The following is a 27,700-nucleotide window of genomic DNA, read 5'->3' as shown; positions in this document are numbered from 1 at the left end:
TCAAGGGGACCAATTTTTGTCCCTTGCTATCCTTTTGCTCTTGATATACCTGTAGGAAACCCATGGTATTTTCCTTCATATTGTCTGCCAAAGCAACCTCGTGTGTTCTTTTGGCCTTTCTGATTTCCTTCCTGTTTTTTCTTGCATTTTCTATACTCCTTGACTACCTCACTTGCTTCTTGTTGCCCTATCTGCTATATGCCTCTCTTCTTAACAAGATCCCCAATATCCCTTGAAAACCAAGGTTCCCTATGTCTGTTAACTTTGCTTTTAACGCTGACAGGAACATACAAAATCTGTACTCTTCAAAATTCTTCAAAGAACTCCAGTAAGTTAGTCATACGGGATCTGCCTTTGCAGGAATTCATGCTGCATCTGCATAATGGATCCTTTTCGCTCAAGATGCCTCGCTATTTCTTCTTTAATTATAGATCTATACATTTGCCCAACCACAGATGTTAAACGAATTGGCTTCTCATTCCCTGCTTTTTGCTTACATCCTTTTTTTTAAAAAAAGTTGTGTAACATTTGCTGTCTTCCAAATTGCTGGGACTGGTTCAGAGAAGTTTAGTAAATAATCACCAAAACCTTTACTGTAACTTCTGCCATTTCTTTCGGTCCTCTGGAGTGCATTCTATCAGGACCAGGGGACTTGGCCATCTTGAGATTCACAAGTTTGCTCAATACAACTGCATCAAGGTCTTCCCCTACCATCACATCCATAATATGTTTGCCATGTAAGTGTCTTCCACCATGAAGACTGACACAACATAATCATTCAAAGCCTCAGCTATTTCCTTGTAGAAGGTAGCCAGTGCTGTAATAAAACCAACACCAGGACTCAGTAGAACTAATGAGCGTACAACCAACGTTATTGTATTATGCTTGAGGGAGTAAGGGGTAAAAAGAATGAGTAGACATTGTCATTTGTTCCCTGCACTGAGCCTCACTCAACTCTTACTGCTTTTTGGTGCATCTTGTATAGTACTTTTATCAGGAGATGCATGCAGTTTCACAAATTAATTGTACAGATGTATTGCAGCTGATTATTCTGGTTTTTCATTAATATCCATCCTTGTGGTTTTCACAGATGTGCAACTTAATTAACTTTAGACAGGTTGATCTTTGGTCATTCTATATTAATATAGCCCCATCTTGTAGTTTTGTTATCAAACATATCCAGCAACCTTGTACTTATGCAATCTCTAATGTTTTGGTACTCCTCCCTTTACAGTTTCTGTGTTTTATCATCCTTTCTCTTTCCCGGAGACATTCATTATCTCATGCTTCATGTTTCCAACCTTTCCAAGGCTGCTATGTCTTTGCAACTGAGAACTGCATAGCTGCATACTATTCTAAAGCATTAACTCTTTGTTAGCCTACTTACTACAGCAGAAGCCCATAATTTTTTACATCCTCATTACCCAATATCAATTCTTTCTCATTCTCCAAGGGACCAACCTTCACTTTAGCCACCCTTTTCCACTTTGTATAACTATAAGAACTTTTACTGTCTTTTTTATATTTTGTGATAATCTTTTTCATATTCTACTTTCCCTCTATTGCTGGCTTCATGATTCTTAATTGCTTTTAAAGTTTTCCCAATCTTCTAGTTTTCATCTGCTCTTGTTTACCATTGTCAGTCATGGCATTGAATATGGGATGTCATGTTACAACTGTACAAGACATTGAGACAGCATGAATTATTGTGTACTTTTCACCCAACTAAGATATCAACAACCTGGAAGGGATGCAAAAAACATTCACAAAAATGTTATGACTCATAGGCTTAGACTACAAGAAGAGGCTGAGACTCAACTCCTAGGAGGCTGAGGGGAGACCTTTGAGTTTTTGTTTGATGCCTTCCTTTATTTCCTTAGTTTTCCAAGGCTGGCTGTCCTCACCCTTACTGTCCTTGGTTTTGACTGGAATATACTTTTGTTGAGCACCATGAAAAATCTCTTTGGCCAACTCCTTCTTCATCCCCTTGTAGTTTCCCTTCTTTAGGCAGAATACACTGTGGTTTTAGACCAAACTATCGTGCCCTCCATTTGTATGAGAAACTCGATCAAGATGGCTAATTTTACCTTTCTCATTGCACAGGACTAGATCCAAGATAGCATGTGCCCTTGTAGGTTCAGTAACATGTTGTTCCAGAAAGCTATCACAGATGTGTTCTATGAAGTCCTCAAGGTTGCCTCAACCAACCTGATTCACCTAGTCTGTGTGCATGTTAAAGTCTTTCAAGTTAATAGTTCCTGGGAATATCAGAGAAGCCTAAATTCCTTTGGAAGAGTGATCTGAGGGAATTGTGGGGACTGACAGGAGTCAGGAGCTCCATTTGTAGACTAGACCTGGTGTCTGAGGGACCCATGGATGAGATGCACAGGGAACTTGCCTTGTGTGATCTAATCATATGGGTGCTTGTTCAGCTCCAACTCCAGATAAAGCTGTGCCTCCAATTGTAATGATCTATTACTAATGCTGGGATACAGAGTTGGTAAACATAGGTTTCTTGCTGGCACTCCAAAATTCTTTTGGGGGGAGATACACGCACAGTATGCTATGATTATCTTTGAAATCCTTGAATTATCATCCCTCCCTTGTACAACTTAACAAATTTTATTCTGCTTAAAGACGGGCATGAGTACACAAAGCGCATTGATTATTGAAAATAAATGGTCCAGCTTCCAGACTTGGAGGATTGGTGGACTATTTGCCATGTGAAAGTGCAACTAGCTACCTTTTCAAAAATAAAACACAGTAATCACACCGGGACACAGCAAATAGAACTGCTGCCTCAAAGTTCCAGTTATTTGGGTTCATTTTTGTTTCTCTATGTAAGCATTTGCATATTAGCCTTGATGTGTAAACTCCTTGTATTCTAAAGATGTTGGCAGGTTATTTGGCCCTACAGTTTAATGACTGGTAGATTCTTGGGGTGCTTGATAAAAACACATGTGCACCCCCACATCTCTTGATGATCCTCTACTGTCTCCAAAGATGACATGTGGGCTGCCTTTGGGAGAATGAATCCCAGAAAAGCATCTGGTCCGGATGGACTTCTGACTTGAGTACTGAAAACCTGTGTTGACCAACTGGTTGGCATATTCACGGACATCTTTAACATCTCACCCTGACAGGGCCTGATATTCACTTGTTTCAAACAGGCCTCGATCGTACCTGTGCCCAAGGGTGTGGTAATCTGCCCAAGTTACTACCACCAGTTGCACTCCCATCCATAGTGAAGTATTTTGAGAGGGTGGTGTTTAAGCATATCAGCTTTTGTCTGAGTGATGACCTGGATCCATTCTAATTTGCCTATTGCATAACAGGTCTATGACAGATGCTATCTTACTGGCTCTTCACAAAACCCTGAAACCCCTTGACAGCAGATGCATATATCAGGATGCTCTTTCTTGATCACAGTTTGGCATTCATTCCTTCAAAACTAATCAGCAAACTCCAAGACCTGGGCCTCAATATCCTACTGTGCTATTGGATCCTGGAGTTCTTCACCTCCAGACCCCAATTACTGTGTATTGGCAAGAATATTTCCACAATCTCCAGCACTGGAGCACCACAGGGCTGTGCACTTAGCCCCCTGTTCAACTCACTTTACACCTATGACTGTGTGACTCTGTACAACAATATCACTTACAAATTTGCTGGTGATTCCACAATAGTGGGATGCATAAACAGGGGTGATGAGTCCTGATTGAAAACTTGACTGAATGGTGTATTAATAACAACTTCTCACTCCATGTCACCAAAACCAAGGACCAGATGATAGACTTTAGGAAGGGAAAGCCAGAGGTGTATAATCCAATGACCATTGGATATTGGAGGTGGGGAGGGTGAAAAAAATTTAAATTCCTAGAAGTCACAAAGTCAGAGGACATTTTCTGGACCCAATATGCTTATGTCATCTTGAAGAAAGCACCTCTATTTCCTCAGGAGTTTGCAGAGGTTTGGTGTGACCTCAGAAACTTTGGTAAATCTCTTCATATTTGTAGTGGAAAGTGTGCTGACTGACTGTATCATGCCTAGTATGGAGGTAACAATACTTCTGAGTGGAAACCTCTGCAAAAATTACAGGACACAGCCCAGTACATCACATGCAAAACTTTCCCCAACATCGAGAAAATCTACTTGGAACATTGCTGTCAGAGAGCAGCAACAATCGCCAAGGATCCACACCACCCAGAACATGGTCTGTCTCACTGCTGCTATCAGGAAATAGGTAGAGGTGCCACAGTACTTGTACCACCAGGTTCAGCAACAGTTGCTACCCCTCCACCATCAGTCCATAAGCAGCAGACTCTATCAGAGATGCATTTAAGGACTTACTTTGCACATTATTTATTACCTTTTTAAAAACCTGTATTGCAGTCAGATTTGTGTACGTTTCTCTATTGTGTACATATCATCTTGCGTACAGTTTACAGTTACTGATGAGTAGAATTTCTGCCTGGTCTGCAAGGAAAAGAATCTGAGTTGTATGTGGTATCATGTATATACTCTGACCATAAATCTGAACTTTATTAAAAGATAAAATAGCAGGTGTAGAATCTCCTACAATTGTATGTGAAATTTAGGTTTTGATTGCAAATTATATTCATATTCTACAGTACCGAAATGGGCCCTTCAGCCCAACATGCCAACCAAACTTGTCCTACTTGCCTGTATTTGGTATTTTAATCCATTAAACTTAACTTTTACATTTACCTGTCATAAGGTATTTTGAACTTTACAATTGTTCCATCTACCACTTCCTCTGACAAATTGTTCCATATAACCTCCTTATTCTGTGTGAAGTATGTGCTCCTTACCTTTTTTAAAGACTTAACCGTCCCCATCTCCTCAATTTCTATGTACTCTTAAACTAGATTCTGCTACCCTCATGAAAAAGACTATGCCCCTCATGATTTTATAAAACTCAAAGGTCTCCCCTCAGCCTCCTGGGAGTTGAGTCTCAGCCTCTTCTTGTAGTCTAAGCCTATGAGTCATAACATTTTTGTGAATGTTTTTTGCATCCCTTCCAGGTTGTTGATATCTTAGTTGGGTGAAATGTACACAATAATTCATGCTGTCTCAATGTCTTGTACAGTTGTAACATGACATCCCATATTCAATGCCATGACTGACAATGGCAAACATGCTAAACATCTGCTTTGTCGCTGTTTACCTGTGCCATAATTTTCATGGCATGATGTATCTGTACCTCCAAGTCTCTGTTCTACAACACTATCCAGGGGCCTACCATTCACTGTTCAAGTCCTGTCCCAATTTAACCTACAAAAGTGCAGCAGCTCACACTTGTCAGAGATTAATTTCATTAGCAAATCTTTAGCTTTTTTTCCACGGTTCCTCCAGATCCTGTTGTAATCTTGGATAACCTTCTTTACCATCCTCCTTAACTGTATTGTTGTCTAAATTAATATAGATGTTAAGCAAATGGCCCCAGTGTTGATCTGTGTGACATGACACTGGTACAGGCTCCAGTTACAATCTTCCATTGGCATTCTCTCTTTTCTACCATCAAGCCAATTCTGCATCCAGTTGGCCAGTTAAAGCTAGATCTGAGTTTTGGTTGTGGGAGCATTGTTCCTACAATGGTTTGCATCATTTAATGTTATTTTGGTAGAGAAGTGTTTCCTTCAGACATCTCTTGAACATGATTGCGTGGGTAATTGACTGGATGGTACATTCAAATAGATCTAAAACTTCTGAAAATCGATCTCTAACAATTGAAAAAACTACTATAAAAACTTAGCTTTTTAGATGTCTACTTTAAACACTTTCAGAATATTTCCATAGTGGAATTTACTTTTTTGACTATAAAATATAATTGTGGCTTTCATGTAGTTGCACAACAGCTAGAGTTATTTTGGATAAAAATATTTTAGAGGATTGCTTTTGCTGGCAAGATATTTTTTAAAAAAATGTAAAATTACAAATGGACAGATTGCTCCAATTAAAATCACTTATTGCATAGATGCCTAGATATTTGAGACATAGAACTATAGAATATTACAGCTCAGAAAGAGGCCCTTCTAATCTGTGCTAAACTATTTTTCTGTCTGGCCCCACTGATCTTCACCCAGTCCATAGCATTCCATACCGCTCCTGTCCATGTACCTGTCCAAATTCTCAAATGTTAAGATTGAGCCCACATTCACCACTTCAACTGGCAGCTCATTCGACACTGTGAAAATGTTCCCCACAAAACAGATTTTTGGAATGGCGCAGAAATTAGTGTTTGTTGTTATGGGAGACTTCAACTTCCCTAATGTTGACTGCACTTCCTGACATTAAGAGGGATATGTTTCATCTTGTATTCTTATGTGTGAGTTCTTGGACAACACATGGATGAAGGAAAAGGTTCTTTACTTTGAAGTTGTAAACAGCCACCACGAGATTTTCAAGCCTCCATTGCAGATCTCTCATACATCAGTCTCCCCATCTGTGTGAGCCCCCTGCTGGTAACCAAGTATAATCAAACAGGAACTATATCCTTAAGACCTTGCTAAGTAGCAATGCAAACATGATCACTATCATTGCATTTCCCTTTCTTAAAACAAAGGTAGCTTACTTTTAATTAACATGTTTAGGATAACTCTGAAATTTTAACTTTAACACTAGGAACTTGCATTTTCATTATTATCAGCATTGTTAAAAATTTTTAAACTTGTTTTGTGTATTCACATTTACATACACTAAAACTTGAAGAGCGATTAAAATAGCACTACTTCATTCTATAACATGAGTCTTTAAATTTGCTCTGAGTCTCTTAGCAAGAGAGGATTCACATATCTTGATCTCCTGATTGATTGTCCTTGAATCTGATTCGTTGTCTCAGATGATATCTTAGCTGTGTATTCAGGTTGTTCAACAATATTCGTCTTTCCATCTACTGTGGCTGGTCCCATTTGAAGATCTCGACAATTTCTTCACAGAACAGCACCTTCATCTGTCTGAATGGTTCATGATCTTGGTTGGACTTCATAAGGACAGTTCTCTTCTGAGTCCATAAGTTTGTTTTGTCTTTTAGCTTTACTTGGTCACCAGTGTAGAGTTCCAGTAGGTTTTTTGCTCCTCTGTCAAAGTAATACTTTTGCTTTTCTTTCTGTTGTTCTTTGAATTTCCTCACTTTCTCCCCTTTTATTTATAGGAGGTTCTCCTGAATGGGTAGGTTTGATCTTAGCCTACGTCCCATAAGGAGTTGTGCTGGTGACATACCATATGAGCGGCGTTGTTCAGTATAGTAGCATGCTCTGATAAAAGTCTGTTCCATTGTCTTTTGCCTTGTTCATCAGTCTTTTCACTGTCTGTATTGATTTTTCCACTAGACCATTGGACTATGGAAAGTGAGGACTTGACATGGTGTGTACAAAGTCCCACTCTTTGGCAAAATGTCGGAACTTAGAATTGCAAAACTGGGGTCCACTGTCTGTGAAGATTTCGCTTGCCATGCCATGTCTGGAGAATATGGCTTTCATACCTGTTATTACTGCATCTGCAGTGATGGTATTCAGTCTATGCACCTCTGGATACAGGGAGTAATAGTCTGTGATTACAAGATGGTCCTTCCCTTGACATATGAATAGGTCAGTGCCTACCTTCTCGTAAGGACTGTGTGGTGCTGGCTGTGGCTTTAGTGGTTCTGCAGGGTTGCTTGCTTGATATTTCTGGCATATTGTACAGTTTGATACTTCGTTATATCATTGTTGATTCTTGGTCAGTACAGCACCTCTCATGATCTTGTCTTACACTTTTCGATTCCAAGGTGTTCTCAGTGGATCCTTTTTAGCATCTCTTTTCTCGGACTCTTTGGGACAAGGATTTTACTTCCTTTGTAGATGATGTCTTCAACCACTGATAGTTTCGCCCTGCAATTCCAGTACTCTGAAATGTCAGGTGAGCAGCCCTGTTTCATGTTGGGCCATCCATCCAAGATGTTTTTTCGCAGTGTTTCTTCTTTGTTTGTCTCTGACTTTGAGCTCCACTTTTAGATCTGATATGGGCAGTCCACTTGTGATAATCCTAATGAAGGCATTCGCGTTTTCATCCATTTTGGTGTTTGCAGGCTTTCTCGTATCAACAGCTCTGAACAATGTGTCTGCTGTGTACATTAGCTTACCTGGAGTGTATGCAACATTCATTTTATAGTGTTGCAGCCCAATCATCATTCTTTGTATTCTAAATGCATATTCATTTAATTGGCTTTTAGAATAATGGAATCAAGGGTTTATGGTCAGTCTCTACACTGATTGGTTATCCTGACACAAACTGATGAAATCTTTCACAGGCATATGTGATGCTGATCAACTCTTTTTCAATTTGAGCATATTGCGTTTCCTTGTCTGGCATTGCGCGTGATGCATATGCAGTGGGTTGCCAGTCATCATATTTTTGCAGAGGAACTACACGGAGCCCACTGTGATGCATCTGATGATATCTTGATGGGTCTCACTGGGTCGTAAAACCTCAGAACTGGTTCCTCTGTGAGCAGTTTCTTTAGTTCCCTCCATGACTTTTCGTGGTCATTAATCCACTCCCATTCAATATTCTTTTCTGTTCGTCTTCTCAATGGAGCCATTGTTTCTGAGAGGTTGGATATGAAAATACCCATAAGGTTGACCAATCCATTAAACCTATGTACGTCCTTTTTGCATTGTGGCCGTGGCATGTTTCCCAATGGCAGGCACCTTTCTGGGATTTGGTCTGATTCCCTCATTGCCAATATCTCCTACAAATGTTAGTTCTATCACCCTGAGCTGGCATTTCTCTCTATATTCAGCTTCGGGTTTGCTTTCCTTGTTGCTTCAAGCACTTAGTCTTTCATCATCATGCTCCATTCTTGTGGTTCCCCATAGTATGTTGTCATCCATTGAGGTATCAACTCCGTCCAGGTACTCCTAGACCATATGGATAGTTTTGTGATACACTTCAGGAGCTGAGGCAATTCCGAATGGTTACCTTAGGAATCTGTATCTGCCAAATGGACTATTGAATGTGCACAGTCTTGAACTTGCTTCATCCAATTTCAACTGCTGAAATTCTGATGATGCATCTAACTTGCTGAAAGACTTTGCATTTGCAAACTGTGACATGATTTCTTCACACGTCGGAAGCTTAAAATGTTCTCTATTTATTTGTCTGTTTAAACCTCTTGGATCCAGGCAAATTCTAAGCTTTCCATTCTTTTTGTCCACAACGACTAGTGAACTCGCCCACCTTGCTGGCTCATCTATCTTCTGAATCACATTCAGGCTTTCTATCCTGTCCAACTCTGCTGTTAGTTGCTTTTAAAGCACAAGTGGAACTTTTCTGCATAGATGTATTATTGGTGGCACACGTTTATCCACTCTGATCATGGGTTCTGGAAGGTAGCCTAGACCCTGAAGTAGGTCATTATACTCTTTCACGAGTTCATCGTAGACTGTCTCTCCTTCACTTTCCACAACGAGGACTCCTTTTACCAGGTTCAGTTTCTCACAGGCTGTTAAACCTAGTATAGCCTGTACATCTTAGTGCCAAGATGAATGCTAGCATAAGCTCTTTGTCTTTGTGTTTCACTTTGATGAAGAAAAAGGTTCTTAAAGTTGTAAACAGCCACCATGAGGTTTTCAAGCCTCCATTACAGATCTCCCATACAACAGTCTCCCTGTCTGTGTGATCCCCTGCTGGCAGCCAAGTATAATCAAACAGGAACTATGATCCTTAAGACATTGCTAATAGCAATGCAAACATGATCACTATCATTACAGGATAGATGGGACTAAATTTGTCAGGTGTGTTCAGGAAGGGTTCCTGACACAGTATATTGACTAGACAATGAGAGGAGAGGCCATACTGCATCTAATACTGGGTCATGAATCTGGTCAGGTGGTAGACTTCTCAGTGGGGGAGCATTTTGGTGAGAGTTACCACAAATCCCTGAGCTTTAGCATAGTTATAGATGAGCATAAAAGCAGATAAAATGGGATAGTGCTAATTACGATGGTATGAGCAGGATCAAGGAAGAATAAATTGGAAGTGTGTTCAAGGGTGAAAGCACAGAACTAATGTGGAGGAATCTGAGACCACTTGTGCAGGATAGGTTTGTCCCACTGGGACAGGGAAAATAAGTTAAGAAAAGATAATCATTGACCAACATGGTTCACTCTTTGGAATTATATGGTGCTTATACTATGTAGATTTGGACATACCGTTTTAACTGTTATTTCTATTTGCCTTACGCAGTGTATATTATGAAATGTTTATAAAAAATGAAAAAATAAAACAACGGGTGAGGCAGGTTGTTAAGAAGAAGGAAGCCTTCTGATAATGGATCTGATGATATCTTGATGGGTGTCGCTGGGTCGTAAAACCTCAGAACTGGTTCTGAACTGATCAGATTTAGAAAGCAGGAAACTGGAAGGGATCATGAAAATTGTATAGTAGCCAGGAAGGAATATTCCTTTTTAAAAAAAGAACTTTGGAAAGCTTGATGGGGGCATGAGAGCCCATTAACAACTAGGATTAAGGAGAACACCAAGGTGTTTTATGCATACATGAAGAACAGAGAAGGTTGACAAGAATTAAGGTGCAGCTGATTAAGGATAAAAGAGGCAGCATAAGCTTCGAGGCAGAGGAGGTTGAGGAAGTCCTAAATGAATATTTTGCTTCAACATTCACAAAAGAAAAGGACCTTGATCAGGGTGAGGATAGAAAATAGAACAGGCTTGTGTGCTTGAAGATGTTGAGATTAAGGAAGAGGAAGTGATGGATCTTGTAAACATTAAGATTGATAAGTCCCTGTGGCTGCACGCTATATACCCCAAGATGCTGTGGGAAGGGAGCGAAGATATAGCTGGGACATTAGCTATGATCTTTGAGTCCTTAGCCATAGTGACAGAGGATTGAAGAATGTTAAATATTGTCCCCCTTGTTTAAAAAAGGAAATGGGAAGAATCCTGGGAATTGTAGACCAGTGAGCTTTGTGTCAGTGGTGTGCAAAATAATGGAGACGGTTCTTAAGGATAGGATCTATAATCATTTGGAGAAGTACAGTCTACTCAAGGATAGTCAACATGGCTTTGTAAAGGGAAGGTCATGCCTCACAAGCCTAATTGAGTTTTGAGTTAACAAAAGAAATTGATGAAAGTAGGGCAGTAGATGTGTTCTATATGGATTTTAGTAAGGCATTTGACAAGGAACCCCATGAGAGGCTCATTCAGAAAGTCGTGAGGCATGGGATCAGTGGAGCCTTGGCTGTGTGAATTTAAAATGGGCTTGCATTTAGAAAGTAGAGTAGTAGTATTCTGCCTGGAAGTCTGTTACTGATGGAGTTCAGCAGGAGTATGTTCTGGGACACCTGGTTTTTGTGATTTTTATTTATATATGATCAGATGAAGCGGAAGAATGGGTCAACAAATTAGTGGATGATAAAGGTTAGAGGAGTTGTGGATAATGCTGAAGGTTGTTGTAGGTTACAAAAGGATATCGACAGGATGCAGAGTTGGGTGGAAAAGTGGCAGATGGAGTTCAATCCAGATGTGTTAGCTGATGCATTTTGGAAGATCAAACCAGAAGGCTGCGTACAGGGTTAATGGTCACATACTTAACTGTGTGGAGGAACAGAGGGGCATTGGGGGTCAGTATTCAATTGTTCCTTAATAAAAACATGAAATTGTCTTTTGTCATCGAAAAGGCAAAAATTGCCTGAAGCGCCTCTTGCAGACAGAGAAAGAGAAGGAAAAGAGTTTCTCCCAGAGTCATTGAGAGTCTTTGGGTTCGTTCCAGTGCTCCCGCAGCCATAGAGAGTCCAGTCCAAACCATCAACCCAAGCTCCAGATCTGAACCTACAGTACGATTTGGAACCCTTCAGTGCTCTCGGCACCCTCTTATATCCCGGTTCCAATACCTGGTACTCATTCAATCAGTTTTGAACCAGTCTGCAGCCTGATGCAGGTCCCTTCACTGCAGTCTCCAGCAGCCCATGTGGGTTCTTGTCCTCGAATCCCAAAGAGCCTGCTGCCAGTGTGGGTCGTTCAGCTGCAGAACCTCTGACCTGTTTGCTGCCATGATAACTGTCCCGTGGGTTGTCTCTTCTGTCTCTCCTCAGGTGATCTCCCCATTTTCTGGTGCCCTATGTCAGCCCTCAACTCCCTGGAGTCTGGAACTCCTCGCGGCTGCTGCTGACCATAGGCACTGCCATCTTGGGTGCAGACCCTGTGGTTGCGGAATTTTAAATAAAATCACTGTCGGCTCCTTAAACAGGTTGTTTAAAGACTGTATGGAGCTGACGGCAGTTGGACCCCCAAAAGCTCCCCACTCTGTGGGTCCACACTAGCGGCACTGTGGCCATTTCTGGCCACGAGTATGTGTAGGTTAATTGGGCAGCATGGATTTGTGGGCTGAAATAGCCTGTTACCATGCTGTATGTTTAAATTAAAAATCAAATGGTTACCCACCCCTGGCCTATGGGATGTTAAGCTTCATTTATAGGGGGATTGAGTTCATGAGTCAAGAGATCAAATTGGAACTCTATAAATCTCTGGTGAGATCTCACTTGGAGCATTGTTCAGTTCTGATCACTTCATTATAGGAAGGATGTGGGTGCAGGGGAGATTTATCAGGATATTGCCTGGATTAGAAAATGTCTTATTAGTAGGCAAGGTTAGCAGAGCTGGGTCTTTGGAGTGCAGAATGATAAGAGGAGATTTGAGTGAGATCTACAAGATTCTGAGAGGCATAGATAAGGTGGACAGCGTGTGCCTTTTCCCCAGGGCAGTAGCAGCAAACACCAGGGGAGATCTCTACAAAATGAAGGGAGGAAAGTTCAGGGGAGATATCAGGGATAAGTTTTTTTACACATTTGTGGATGTCTGGAATTCCTTGCCGGGGGTGTTGGTGGAGGCTGAAATATTAGGAACTCTTGAGACACATGGATGAAAGGAAAAATAGTGTTATATGGTAGGGAAGGGTTAGTACTATTTTTTTGGTAGGAATAGATAGGTTGGCACAACATTGATTGCCTATACTGTGCTGTAATGTTCTGTAACTTTTCCCCTTTCATCATGTCCTCTGCATATTTCTAAATTTATTTTTATCTCAGTTTATTTAATTGTATTTTAACCACTGCTTTTGAATTTTATAGTGTGAAATTAAAGTGGCACAGCCCAAGGAAGTCTACAGGCAACAGCAGCAACGAGGAGGCAGAGGTGGAGGTGGGTTTGGTGGAAGAGGTCGTGGTAGAGGGGGTAAGTTAATTTCCTGACGAGTGGGTTTTGAACATGAAATGGTTTCTTTACTGGAACAGTAAAGAAATGCATGACTAGGTAATTATCGTTTACCTTGGTTCACCTTTCCCCACTTGTCTGGTGTGAGATTCAGTTTGGTTGTCATTATTTGTTGGGAAAAGGTTAAAATGTGGTTTGAGGAAGAATATTTAAGTAAATGAATGTCTTGATCGATATCTTTTTAGTATAATGATTTGGTTTCTAGCGGAATATTACATTTGGTTTTTTTTAAATTGTAGTTGGTGGAAGAATAAACCAATTCTAGCTTTCATTTGTGTTTACAGGGATTAGAATGAATAACATTTGGTGTTAGGATTCCCCTTTCCCCACAGTAGTGAAAAAGTTTGGAGCACCAGTTGGAGAGTGATAATCATGGCAGTTGTCTCATCCATTAGTTCCTCTAATTAACAGTGATTATCCTTTTATGAGTACCTGAAGACTGGCATCTAGTCTTTCACTTTTTATACTTTGGGGTTAGTTGATGGTAAATGGATTAACTGTAGAATATAAATGTGGCTTTCTTGAGTACGCAGAGCAGCTGTGGATTACTTTAGGCTTATTGTTGTTCCAGGAAGGGTTTTTTTAGACAAGTATTTTCAATAAATCCATTGTCAAATAAACTGCCAGATTTAATATTGTTCATAAAATTAATGCTCACATTGGTGTCCAGATAATTGAGATAACTCAGCATATTCCTAGATTTGAGTTGACTGCGCAGTCCATAAGAAAATTTTGTTTTGTATTGATGCACAAGGACATCCTGATATTGATAAATGGTGCCCCTGTGTGTGTGTGTGTGGGGGGGGGGGGGGGTGGGTGGAGGGAAGAAGTAGAATATTAACAGGAGTTGCATCCAAGGTGTCATTGAATTCCATAGTGTGAACTTTCTATTTCCTTTTAACAGAGCAGATCACCTCTAGGGTTTTCTGGACCTTGGCATGCAGTGAATACTTTGTGATATCTAGTTTTAGATATCTGGTTTTATTTCTCAGACAATTTAAGTAATGTGCTTTAGAACAAACTCCAAATTTGTTTGTGTTGCTCTCTTTTCTTAGGACAAAATCAGAACTGGAACCAGGGATACAACAGCTACTGGAATCACGGTTATAGTAGTTACAACAATGGCTACAGCAATCCGGGTTACAATGGATATGGAGGTTATGATTACTCTGGGTATAACTACAACAACTACGGATATGCTCCAGAATATGATACCTACAATAGTAAGTTACAGCATTTGGCTAATTGGCTGGTAATACACTTTTGTGAAGTGGTAAGATTTTGGAGAAATGTTAATAAACTGCCACAAAAGCTTTTATGTATTTGCTGAAATTATTGACAATAAATCAAGAGCAAAGTATCAATGAGAGAGGTATTAAAGCTTTATAGCCCATCTGATGTATCTGTTTCCATTGGTGCTTTGAGGCAGCATTTTAGTTTGCTGTTTACTTAATCAAATGAAGTCTTGTATGTTTTTTATGACACCACATTGGTGTCCTTCAAGGTGCTTCATCTATAGATAGATTTGAATTGGCTAGTAAACCTCTGCCTAAATTTCTATAAAGGATTAAGGTAGTGGAATCAGCTTGTTTTATGTTTGTAGGCTTTATTTATTACCCATGATAAGGGGAGTATTTAGCCAGTTTGTCCAGGTAACACAGCGTTCCATCTTGGAGAGGTGGAAAAACTAACATTGCTCGTATCTCCTCTTAGCAAATGTGCCTCCTGGTGGTCAATCAAGGAACGGCATTGATGGTCGTGGAGAAGTCTGCGGCCTGGACTGCCTCACCCTCTCTGCTGAAGGAGGCTGTTTAGAGGCAAGTGGCCAGGTGGGTAAAATTATAGGGGTGAAAGAAGAGAATAGGATAAGCCGTAAATCAAATTGAGCTTTTGCCCATTTTCTGCAACCAGCAGAGAATCAGTTTGGTACTAGAGTTCTTATTTTTGTTCAGGCTTTATGAGTTAGGTCAAAGATGTTGAAAACTTGTTAATGGCCACTTTGGTATGTTTTAAAGTTGTGTAAATGTAGATCTACAAATTGCATGTTAAACTTGTGAAATCCAATCGCTTTGACAGGTCAGCAGAGCAGCTATGGAAAGGCATCTAGAGGTGCAGGCAGTCATCAGAATAACTACCAACCATACTAAAGAAAAATTGATATAGTTATTGCACTCCAGGTATGTAATATCTTATTGGAGCTAATGGAGGAAACAAAACACTTAAATAATGTCAGTGTACATTTTTAATAATGTAAAATGTCAGGTTTTATTTAAATTTTGCTTTAAGCATTGAACATCAGGTAACCTTAGAGTTTTCACTTCGTGATTTGCGGCTTTTTGTAACAGGAGGTGTAAAAGGTCTGAGGGATTAACACTTTTTAACAAGTCTGTAAATTTAACAGGTAAAGTACTGCTAATGGGTGCAAATAAAGGGCCCAGCAAGACAAAAGAAAAAGTTACTTTCTAACTCTGACATTATACCTTGTTTGTACCCGCCAGCGGGAACTTCATTGCAGGACACGTGTCACCCTGACCACACGATTCTCTTGGGGCCGCGCATTGCGGACAGAACGTGAGGTGTGCTCGTGAAAATGCTGCCCTGTGGTATGGTCTCTTCCAACATGTATCAACATTAAAGATAAACTGGAAAACTTCAGACTTTGTCTTCAATCATCTTTTGTGAATATATATATATATATATAAATATATAACATTGGATAAACATTTCTTACAGGCATTTTTTTAATGGATAATGTCTTACTGCATAATTAATTTGGTACTCTTTATTTGGTAACATCTTGTATTTCAGTTATGGATCTTCAGTGTGGTAATTTTATTTATTAAAAAAATTAAATGATGCTTTATTTTGTTTTGTTTCTTCGTAGCTCTCTGATACAAATGATAACCAAACAACATCAAGCAAGCTGTAGTATATTTTGGTTTGTCTGGGTTAAAATCAGACGATAAAATTCGGTCTGATGTCTGTAGATCTGCTGCAGTAAAATACTTTCCTGTGCAGCACCTTGAAGTATTGGCCAGTGTGTGTTATAATATATGAAACTTTATAAACTACTTCCTTGTTCTAAAACATTTATACTTTCTCCTAGGTGGAGAAACGGAGGTATAAACATCAGTATAGCCGAAGCGCATGTCAAGAGGAAATGTTATACCTGAGAGCATCTGTGTTTTCCTTTGAGACTTTTGTACCACATGAAATACAACGCCGGCATCTTTTTGTGTCCCAAATGTATATAGCATCTCAACATTTTTTTTGTTCTGGTTACTGCTTTTTATTACTTGAGAAACACATTCCTTAACTTTTGTGTAGTGTGATAGTATACAATAAAGTTGCTACTAACTGGTGTGATGCAACACTTGTTTGTTAGCGTACCCTGTTATGTGCTGCATTGCATCTGTTGCTGAAATAAAGGAGTATGAATATGCTCAAATGTTAAGTGGTTTATTGGGTTGAGGAAAAATGGGCTATTGATTTGTTCTACAGATGAATATTTAGAGGTGCCATTTGGTTATGGACAGTGGACTGCAGACTTCTGATTTGGGGAGAAAAAGTAGTTATATTTTAGGCATTTCTATGGGGGAGAAAATCTAATGTTATTTATCCTGATAAAGTTGGTATCATTAATACATTATTTAGAAATAAATATTGTGCCTTAGATCTGGAAAATAATAGTTTTGCTACTGCCCTCCAGTATTTTCTAAGTGCATCATCCCAAAATGAGTCACTTTATTTTGTGAAAAGATTTAAAACCTTCATGATGATGAACCTTCTAGAATCAAATTTGTTGAATAAGCTCTTTTATCCATATGATTACATTAGTTATACCTTTTTTATTTGTCTTGGGTACTATGGCTAGTATGTTCACTCTCACTCCTCTGTTATTGGCCTTGAATTTATCAATTAGCAATTTGATGACTAAAAATCTTGAGGGAATTATAACTCTTAATTTACAATTGTGAATGACCTTGAATTTTATATTAAAATAACTTTATAGGCTTGAATGTTAACTAGTGAAAAATTTGTTCTGATGAATTGGATTCCCCTTTCAGTGATTGAATTAACCCAAGTCATTGATACTGTCTTAGACAGGGTTGGTTTATAATTGTTAAAATAATCTGCATACCACGTGTGACAACAGAATTACTAAATTTCATTCACAGCCTTGGTAAAATGGAAGCATTATCAATAATGTACTATAAACGGGCATAAATGCATTGATAATAAGAAAAATGTTTTCTATAAGTAACTATTCAGCATATGAAACCTTCACTATGGAGCTGATCTGCAGTGAAAATGTGCTTCTGGTAAGTGAAGGGAGGTGAGCGCAAGGAATTAAAAAAAATTTAAATGTGACCTCACTTTTTTTAAGATGCAATGGACCTTTATTAAAGGCAGATGAAGTAAAATTGCAATTCATTCACGTACTTTTGCAGAACTGTCAGTCATTTCATATGTTTTAGGATGTATTGTAATTAGGAAAGCTTTCAATAAGGTTGCATACAGCGGTTGATCAATATACTACACTGAAGTAGGGATAATACTAAATATTGATCTAGATTGAGAATGTTATTGGACAAGAGGGAATAAATCTTGGATTGGCATGCTGTGGTATAGGATTGTTTTGTTAAATTGAAAAATGGCTTTTATATTATAAATTGGATACAAGAACCCCCAGCAGTCTGACATTGGTAGGGAAGAAGGAAGGACGTCGAGATGATTTGAGTCCTTGGAAAGAAAGGGTCTGAAACTTCTGTGTCATTGATTGAGGACAAGGTGACTTTATCCAGTGAGTAAATTTTGACCCTCAGCATGAATCACCAGTAAGATATTGGAGTACCTAGCATTTTTTTTGATTCATCAGATACAATTTCTTTGAAGTGGAATTGTAATATAACTTGGTCCAATCTTGCACACAAAAAAATGCTGAGAGCACGTACTTTAACATCATGGCCCAATTTTTTCTAATCTTAACTGGAGGCTACTGTTTTATCTGATGGCTGATGGGCAGATAAAATAAGAATTTTCAAATCTACTTGGAGATTGGGTAAAATAATGTCAAAAATATTTTAACTTGGACATGCAATCAATGGTCATGACCAGCAAAAACTTGTAGGAAGTGATGGTGAAAATACTTAAAGATCAAGGTTTGGATATAATCATTCAATTTCAAAGTAAATAGTGAAGTTTTAGCCTCACCAAAGGGAAAGAAATTCATTTGGAACCAATTGGTACAAATCATGCATTTTGTCTTTGTGAAATTGGATGAAGTGCTATTTAACGGTTTGTAAAAGGACTACAAGAGTCAAACACAGCTTTTATCTACTTGAGCTAAATGTTGTACCTGTTCAGAAGAGCATAGATGTAGAAGTAATTTGATATATATAATTATAAATATAATAAAAATAATAATAAATGCTGATGTATAAATGCAAGTGATTATAAAAAGCAACCCCTACCCCCCACCCTTTCACAGTATAAATCCACACACTGTCAGAGCTCACATTTATGTTGATCATCAAAAATTCTATATGGGGAAATCACTTGCATTTATACATCAGCATTTATTATTATTTTTATTATATTTATAATTATAATAGGGCCCCTATATGATCCAAATATGGCTGCCAATTCTTAATAAATGTCATATTTGTTCTTTAAGCTGTGTGTAATTTTTTTCCATAGATATACAATTATTCATCTCAGTGGTCCATCATTCTAGATTTCCTAATAATTGCAATACATTACTTGGCCGCTGCTATGGCTATTTTAACAAATGAAATTTAGAATTTAGTTAGTTTATTACTTATTGCAATGAAGTTGTCCAAAAGATAAAGCTCGGGGTTGCCAGTAAAGGCCTCCCCAGTTATTGTTAATATTTCAGTAATATCCTTCCAGAAAGGTCTCACCTTCTAACATGGCTACGTAGTATGTAAGAATGTTCCTATTACTATCCCACACCTAAAACATATTTCAGATTTTTATTTATGCAACTTCTGTGGTGTGATACAATTGGTGTAGGAAATTATATTGTGCTAATGGTATCTAACATTTATAATTGATGTCATGTTATCCAAACTCCAATCAGACCAACATCTTTACATTATTGCAATGCCTAGATCCGGCTCCCATCTCGATCTCTGTAAACCTTGTTTTGCACTTCATTCTGGAGAGCCTAGTACGTCTTGGTTATAAATGTAGGTGCATTCTCTAGCCAAATCATGCATTCCGTTTCACTGTTTTCAAATGGGGCCAGACTTGGCCCCCATTTTTCTCTTGAGAATGATCTTAGCTGGAGTAAACAAAAAGTCCCATTAGTTACTCCATATTTATTTCTTAATTGTTCAAGAGACATTAGATTCCTCCATATAATAATCATCAATATATCTTTCTTTCTCTACCATTAATTAATAATTTTGTTACTCGGATTCATAGGCAGCAGTACATTGTTACATAATGGTGTTCTTAATGATGTACCTGCTTTTTTCCAATACACTTATTTCTTGCCATATTCTAATCAAATGTTCTAATATAGGGTTATCTGTCTTTTTTGTTACTAACATTCCACTTACAAGTAAAGTCCTTTGTTTCTTCTATTGAATTCAGTCCCATTTGGATCCATGAAAGGAGACTGTCTTCAAAAAAGAATGATAAAAATCTTGCTTGTGCTGATAAATAGTATTTCTTAAAGTCCGCAAGTCTTAAGTCCTCCCAATTTATAGTCCCGTGTTAGCTTTTCCAATAAAATTCTTGGCACTTTGTTATTCTATAGGAATGGCCTTGTAATAATTCAAAAATTTAAAGAAAATTTTAGGTAGTGCAATAGGCACTATTGAAAAAGATACTGTAATCTAGTCATCACCTTCATTTTAAGACTATTTAATCTTACCACTCCAGTAATCAGCAGGTCTTTCCATTTCTGTAAATCTTTTTTTCTAAACTAGGAGTGTAATTAAATTTATAAGTTCTGTTAATTATTTGTCATTATTCCTAAATATTTGATTCCATCTATCTTCCATTTAAATCTACTACCTTTTTTATATCCTTCATAGTTAAAAAAACATTAAATGGCATTATCTCATTCTTGTCCATATTTATTTTATAACCTGATATTCTTCCACATTTTTCTAATGTTTATGACTTTATCAAGGATTCAGTCAGGTCAGACAAATTAACGAATTTTATGTTCTTCCTGTCCATCTTTGATCTCCTTATAATCTCCGCCAGAGGTTTAATAGCTAGAATAAAAAGTGGCAAAGACAGAGGACATCCTGTCTGCTCGGACGACTCGAAGGAAAACCCGCTGACATCTGATTATTAGTTATCATTTTGGCATGAGGTTTATGATAAGAGTTCTTACCCAGTTTATAAACTATGCCTGTACCAAATGTTTCCATTGTTTTAAATGAAGACCATTCTAATCGGCTGAATTTGCATGGAGGAAAATGATTATACTTGGATTCAACTTTGATTTTTGCCATTTGTATTGTATTAAACAGTCTACTTGGACTATTTGAAGAGTGTTTTCCTTTGACAAATCCCATCTGATCAGTATGTATTAATTTTGGTAAATATTGTCCCAGACTATTAGCTGATGCCTTTGCCAATATTTTATAAACGGTGTTGAGGAGTGATACAAGTCTATATGATGATGTTTTTAATGGGTATTGCATAGGCTCCTGACTCCCTTGGTTAATTAGTTTTTAAAAAGTGATAATGAAAAAGTGTTTTGAAGTTACTAATATTTTAAAGATACTTCTACTTTCTATTTACAATGCCTTCTGAAAAAAAGAAATTTCTTTACAATAGTGTCTGGTGCCCGACGAGAGGAAAAGAGACGAGGCTGATGTCGAAGCATGGACCTGGCACTTGGGCTCCACCCACCCCGATCATGAGTCTCTTGAATGGCCCTCTGTCAGCATTTCCCATCTGCAACAAAGCAGAGATGGCATCGGAGAGGAACCTTCAACTGAATCGTGCTTGTGTGAGAAGTCACACAAGCACGGTATGGGTGTGCACAAAGCATGACGGAGTAGGGCAGCAGAGTGTTGAAAAGTCTGGAACTTCTACCTCAGCTCCTGATGAAGACTCAGGCTCCAGATTGGTGGCTGAATTTGAGGAGGAAGAAGAAGAATAAGAGGGGGTAATTGAAGAAATTAAACTTATTTCACAACCTAAAGTAGAAGAATTAACCACATTGATAATGCATCTGTTTAAAGTAATGAAGGAAATGAAAGAAGGATCGAAGGCAGAAATGGAGGAAAGTAATAAAGTCCGAGATGTGAATAAAATGAGAGGTTGAAGAAAATGGATGAGTAAATTAGAAGAGTACAGTATGATGTGCAACATGTTGAAGACTACTGTGAAAAGTACAACTAATTTAATTTGTCTAAAGCTTTTAGACAAAATGGATGTATTGGAGAATTTCAGCAGCAGAAATAATAATAAAATAGTTGGCCTTCTGGAAGGAAAAGAAGGTCCTGATGTAATTCATTTTTTTGAAGATGGGATTCCTAAAGTTTTGGGAGAGCAGAATTTTGAAAATCCAATTGAAATTGAAAGCTCGTAGGGCTCTGAGACCATACCCTCTTCCTAATTAAAAAAAATCATGTTCTATATTAATTACATTTTTACGTTATCAAGACAGAGAATGTTTTAAGTCTTGCTGTGAAAGGGGTGAGGGAACAGCCAGACCCACTGCAATGGGAAGATTTCAGTGAAGATTTGTTGAAGAGAAGGAATGTAGCCTAGTTAAGAAAATTTATAATTTTTTTTATTAGTCACCATGGGAACTATGAAGACCAAAATAGATTCTTTACTAACTTTGCTCAAGCAGATGAATTAGCTCGTAGTCTCCCTAGAACGCAGCCTCGGGGATACATTGTATCTTTGATAGAATGAATTACTTCCTTTTGCTTTTCTCATTTTATTATTATTGGAAATGGGGAAATTGAATAACAATTCTTTTTCTCTTACTTTTTTAGTATGCTATTTTAAATGTGGTAAACTAATTAAATATTATGCATTGAATGTACCAAGGGAGTTGGGAAAGTGGTGTGGGGGGGTTGGTGGGCTGATTACTGTGGGATTATTTTTGTTTTTTGTGACTTTTGTCACAACTTGTAAAATGGAAGAAGGTAGTGTATAAGTATGGGATTCCATATTTGAATTTCCTTTTCTTATTGGATTACAGGAGGAAATGCGTGCTGGCACATGAAATATTACTTAATGGATAAATCTCCGGGATTGGACAAAATATTCCCAAGGACACTCAGGGAGGCTTGTGGACAGATAGTGGGACCATTAACAGAGATATTTAGGATGTCACTGGTCGCGGGGGTAATGCCAAAGGATTGGAGGGTGGCGCATGTGGTTCCGCTGTTTAAGAAAGGGTCCAAATGTAAACCTGGGAATTATAGGCCCGTGAGTCTGACGTCTGGTGGGTAAGTTGATGGAAAGTGTTCTGAGGGATGGTATTTACAAATATTTGGAGGTACAGGGATTGATGGGGAGTAATCAGCATGGTTTTGTCAGGGGTAGATCATGCTTGACAAACCTGATTGAGTTTTTTGAGGGGGTTACAAAAAAGGTTGAAGGGAAAGCTGTGGATGTTGTCTATTTAGACTTTCGTAAAGCTTTTGACAAAGTTCCCCACAGGAGGTTAGGAAAAAAGGTGGAGGGATTAGGTATAAATGAGGTAGTGCAATGGATTCAGCAATGGTTGAATGGGAGGTGTCAGAGAGTAGTGGTCAAAAATTTTGTCCAATTGGAGGCCGGTGACTAGTGGAGTTCCTCAGGGATCGGTCCTGGGTCCACTATTGTTTGTTTTATATATATATTAAAGATCTGGAAGTAGGGGTGGAGAATTGGATAAGCAAGTTTGCGGATGATACAAAGATTGGTGGTGGTGTGGACAGTGAGGAAGATTACCGTAGATTAAAAGGTGATTTAGGAAGGCTGGAGGTGTGGGCTGAGAAATGGCTGATGGAATTTAATACAGATAAGTGTGAGGTGTTACATTTTGGAAAGGCAAATCTAAATAGGTCATATGCATTAAATGGTAGGCTATTGAAATGTGCAGAGCAACAAAGGGATTTAGGAGTGATGGTAAATAATACCCTCAAGGCTGATACTCAGGTAGATGGTGTGGTGAAGAAGGCATTTGGAATGTTGGCCATCATAAATCGGAGTATGAATTCAAGAGTAGGGAGGTTATGATGAAATTGTACAAGGCATTGGTGAGGCCAAATTTGGAGTACTGTGTACAGTTTTGGTCACCAAATTATAGGAAAGATATAAACAAAATAGAGAGAGTGCAGAGAAGGTTCACAAGAATGTTGACAGGATTTCAAGGTTTGAGTTACAGGGAAAGGTTATGCAGACTAGGGCTTTTTTCTCTGGAGCGTAGAAGATTGAGGGGGGACTTGATAGAGGTGTTTAAGATTTTAAAAGGGACAGACAGAGTAAATGTGGATAGGCTTTTTCAATTAAGAGTGGGGGAGATGCAAACTAGAGGGCATGGTTTAAGATTGAAGGGGGGAAATTGTAAAGGGAACATGAGGGGAAATTTCTTTACGCAAAGGGTGGTATGGATGTGGAATGAGCTTCCGGCAGACGTAGTTGAGGCGGGATCATTGGTTACATTTAAGGATAGACTGGATAGTTACATGGAGAGGAGGGGACTGGAGGGGTATGGACCGGGTGCTGGTCAGTGGGACTAGGAGGGTGGGAATTTGTTATGGCATGGAGTAGTAGGGCTGAACTGTGCTGTAAGTGGTTATATGGAATTGGAGGAGACTTGTAGGGGGAGGTGATGGAAGGGGGGGTTGATTATATTTTACCTATATAAGTAAGTTATTGAAGTTGGTAAATTTTAATATAAATGTGTTAAGCAGAAATGTAAAAAGAGTATTAGCATATATTAAGATAGGAGCTGATGTTGCCTTTAAGAAACTAATTTAACTGAAAGAACATTTTAACTTAAAAAGGGACTGGTGTTGGACACAAAGTGTCTGTTTAATTCTAAGGCAAATGGTGTAGCAATTTTGATTTTAAAAAAAATAAAAAAATCTTCCATTTGAAATTGTTGTGACAGATTCAACAGGGAGATAATAATAGTGCAGTACCAAATGATTTCTGAATTGTGGACTTACAATTTTTTTTTTATGCTCCGAATATTGACAATGAGAGATTCATTCAAGAAGCATTTCTTAATCTAGCAGAGGCACATGACAAGATTTTAATGGGAGGGGATTTTAATTTTTGTTTAGATCCATTGTTAGATAGATCCACTTGAGTAACGACAAGAACAAAAGCAGCTAAAGTTGTATTGGTTTTGATGAAAGATTTGAATTTAATAGATAAATGGAGAAGGATTCACCCAAGAGAGAAAGATTATTCATTTTATTCAAGTAGGTATGATTCTAGAATTTATATATTTTAAATTTTGGCACAAATGAAAGTTAGGATTCTGAAGCTGATTTATAAAGTGAGGATTTTATCTGACTGTCTTTGTTAATAATGATGAAAATGCCAGATTAGAAGACTATTTATAGATGGAGATTGAATTCTTTGTTATTGAAAATATTTTTTTTGAGTTTGTACACAAATTTGGATTTTTGTAATCCAAATTTGAATTTGGTAAATGATGTTTATTATATGATGCTTTAGTATTTAAGAGGTCAAATTATAAGTTTTACTTCCAAAATTAAAAAAGAGTATATGAGAGAGATTGACCAGTTAGAACAAGAAATAAAATTTTTGGAAAAAGATCTTAAAGTCTTCTTCTGAGGATAAATATAGACAATTAATTTAAAAAATTTCAGTATAATAATTGCAAACTTATAGAACTGAGAAAGCAATCATAAGAATGAAACAAGGATATTATGAATTAGGTGAGAGATCACATAAAATATTAGTTTGGCAATTAAAGGTGGAACAGACTTTGAGAATAATCAATGCAATTAAAAAGGATACTAATGTGATTACTTATAAGCCTTAAGAAATAAGTGAATCATTAAAAAATTATTTGAAATTATATAGTTCAGAATCTTTAAAAATGAAAATAAAATAAGTAGTTATTTATTACAGATAATCTTGCCTAGATTAAATTTGGAAGAGCATACTGAATTTTATGTTCCTCTTACTGAGTTAAAGGTGAGGGAAGCCATGGGTTCATTGCAGAATCATAAGTCCCCTGGAGAAGATTGATTTCTGCCTGAATTTTTAAAGAATTTAAAGATTTGTTGACCATTCCTATATTTGTGCAAGTATTAGATCAGATCTCGGAAACTTGTACTCTCCCAGAATCTTTTTTAATGGTAATAATTACAGTGATTCATAAAAAAAAATAGAGATCCTTTAAAACATGCATTCTATTTCACTATTAAATGCAGATTATAAAATTGTTGCAAATCTTTTGGCAAATAGAATGAATAAATTGTTGCCTAAAATAATAAATATGGATCAGACAAGTTTAATTAAAAAGAAACAATTGTCAGAAAATGTAGCTAGATTATTGAGTATAATTCATCTAGCACAAAAAAAAGGTGAGTGTTGCAGGATCCTAGGATGCAAAAAGACGTTTGATAGATTGGAATGGGATTTTTGTTTAAAGTGTTGGAGAAATTTGGATTGAATTTTGTTTGGATTATGGCATTCTATAATTATCATGAAGCTAAAGTAGTAACTAATGGACAAATATCTGCACCGTTTCAATTAGTAAGATCAAGTAGGCAAGGATGTCCTTCATCTCCAGCTTTATTTTAATTTTAGAAGGACTTGCTCAAATAATCCAGAAAATTTTGAAATTAAGGGATTTGGGGTAGGTCAAGAAGAACATAAAATTAGTTATTTGTAGATGATGTTTTAATATACTTGTCTGAACAGGAGAAATCTTTACATAAATCATAATGTCCATTGGTAAAGTTTCGGGTTATAAAATAAATTGGGATAAATGTGAAATTATTCCATTAATGGAAGGTGATTATATTCAATGTCAAAGGAATACTCAATTTAAATGGGCAAAAGATGGTATTAAATATTTAGGCATACATACAGATAATAATTTGAAAAATTTATAGAAATTGAATTATTTACCTTAAAAAATTGAATATATATTTAAAAAGGATGAATTTATCTATAACTTTAATGGGAAGGGTTAATTGCATTAAGATGAATATATTTCCAAGAATACAATATCTTTTTCAAATATTACCTATTTTAGTATCTCAATTTTCTTTTCAAGAATTGAATTAAATATGAGGAAATTTATTTGGAAAGAGTAAATGTCAAGAGTTTCTATGGAGAAGTTAACATGAATTGGGAGGCTTACAGCTTCCTAATTAAAAAAAAAAATTATTGAGCAGCACAAGTTAAGGTTTTTTGCTTCCCTCTTTGAAAATGAAAAATTGGTATGGGTTAGTACAGAATTGAATAAAATAGAAAGGAAAGCTGAAGAATAAGTGGGAATCGAAAGTGATGGTTGGTGATAAGGATGCTCCCATTATTAAAATATTTAATCAATATTTAGAACAAGATGAATGCCTTTGATTCAAAATCCCCTTATCTTTTTCAAAGGATTATCAATTTTTGAATATTTGGTGTCATAAGGGGATTATAAATGTTGACGATTATTATTAGAGCAATTGAGAAATATGGCAGAACTCATAATACCCTTTTCTGCTATTTTCAATGTAGAGCATATTTGAGAGATAAGTTAGGATCAAATATATAACTGAAGTAGAACATTGTTAGGAGAGAAATTGTTACAAAGTTTACTTCTATGGTATATTGTTCATTACAAATAGGAACTCTTAAATGAGGAATTTATAAGTCCAGACAGGTGGGAAACATTTGAATATTGTAATTGATGAGCAAGTATGGGCAGACTTTTGTATGGATTGTATGACAATGCTATCAATGTGAGATATAGATTAGTTCAATATAATATTTTTTGCACCAGTTATATCTGAAATCAGATTTATCAGACCAATGCTTTGGGTGTGGTGAAGATGTAGGAACTTGCATTCTACTTGGTCTTGTTCAAATGTAAAGCCCTTTTGGGCAGATTTACAACATTTTCTGGAACAAGTTACAGAAACTGTTTTCCCACAAAATCTGGATTTATTTTTATTAGGAAATGTTGAAGATATAAGACCTAAATTAAAATGATCAATATATCAATTGGAATTTGTTAAGTTAGCATTGGCAGTGCAAGGAAATGTATTGCAATTACGTGGAAATCTGATACATTTTTGTGTATGCCAAGATGGTATGCAGAAATTCAAAGTTGTATCCCTTTGGAAAAAGTTTCATGTAGCTTGAGAAACAAATATGCTCTATTTTCACAAATTTGGCACCTGTGTGCCAAAATATAAGGATTTAATTTGTAATAA

General features: G+C 37.3%; 1 protein-coding gene across 5 annotated transcripts in view; it reads left to right on the top strand.

The window, feature by feature from the left end:
* LOC138757702 (heterogeneous nuclear ribonucleoprotein D-like) overlaps positions 1–16,737 on the top strand; it is a 35,077-nt gene extending 18,340 nt beyond the window's left edge. Inside the window, exons 5-10 of one of the 5 annotated variants that reach the window (XR_011353840.1) lie at positions 13,148–13,250; positions 14,345–14,512; positions 15,003–15,118; positions 15,366–15,466; positions 15,788–15,892; positions 16,396–16,737. Coding sequence is in view for 3 of the 5 variants with exons in the window: in XM_069925416.1 (XP_069781517.1) it covers positions 13,148–13,250; positions 14,345–14,512; positions 15,003–15,118; positions 15,366–15,452 (474 nt within the window). In the remaining 2 variants the exon portion in view is untranslated. The remainder of the gene's footprint in view (positions 1–13,147; positions 13,251–14,344; positions 14,513–15,002; positions 15,119–15,365; positions 15,467–15,787; positions 15,893–16,395) is intronic. The other 4 variants (XR_011353841.1, XM_069925416.1, XM_069925418.1 and 1 more) reach the window with 4 other exon arrangements.
* Positions 16,738–27,700: the final 10,963 nt, after the last annotated feature.

This window comes from Narcine bancroftii, chromosome 3 (genome assembly GCF_036971445.1).
Source record: "Narcine bancroftii isolate sNarBan1 chromosome 3, sNarBan1.hap1, whole genome shotgun sequence".
Taxonomy (NCBI): Eukaryota; Metazoa; Chordata; class Chondrichthyes; order Torpediniformes; family Narcinidae; genus Narcine; species Narcine bancroftii.
Note: the sequence above shows the minus strand (reverse complement) of the source record. Positions and strands in the feature narration are given on the sequence as shown.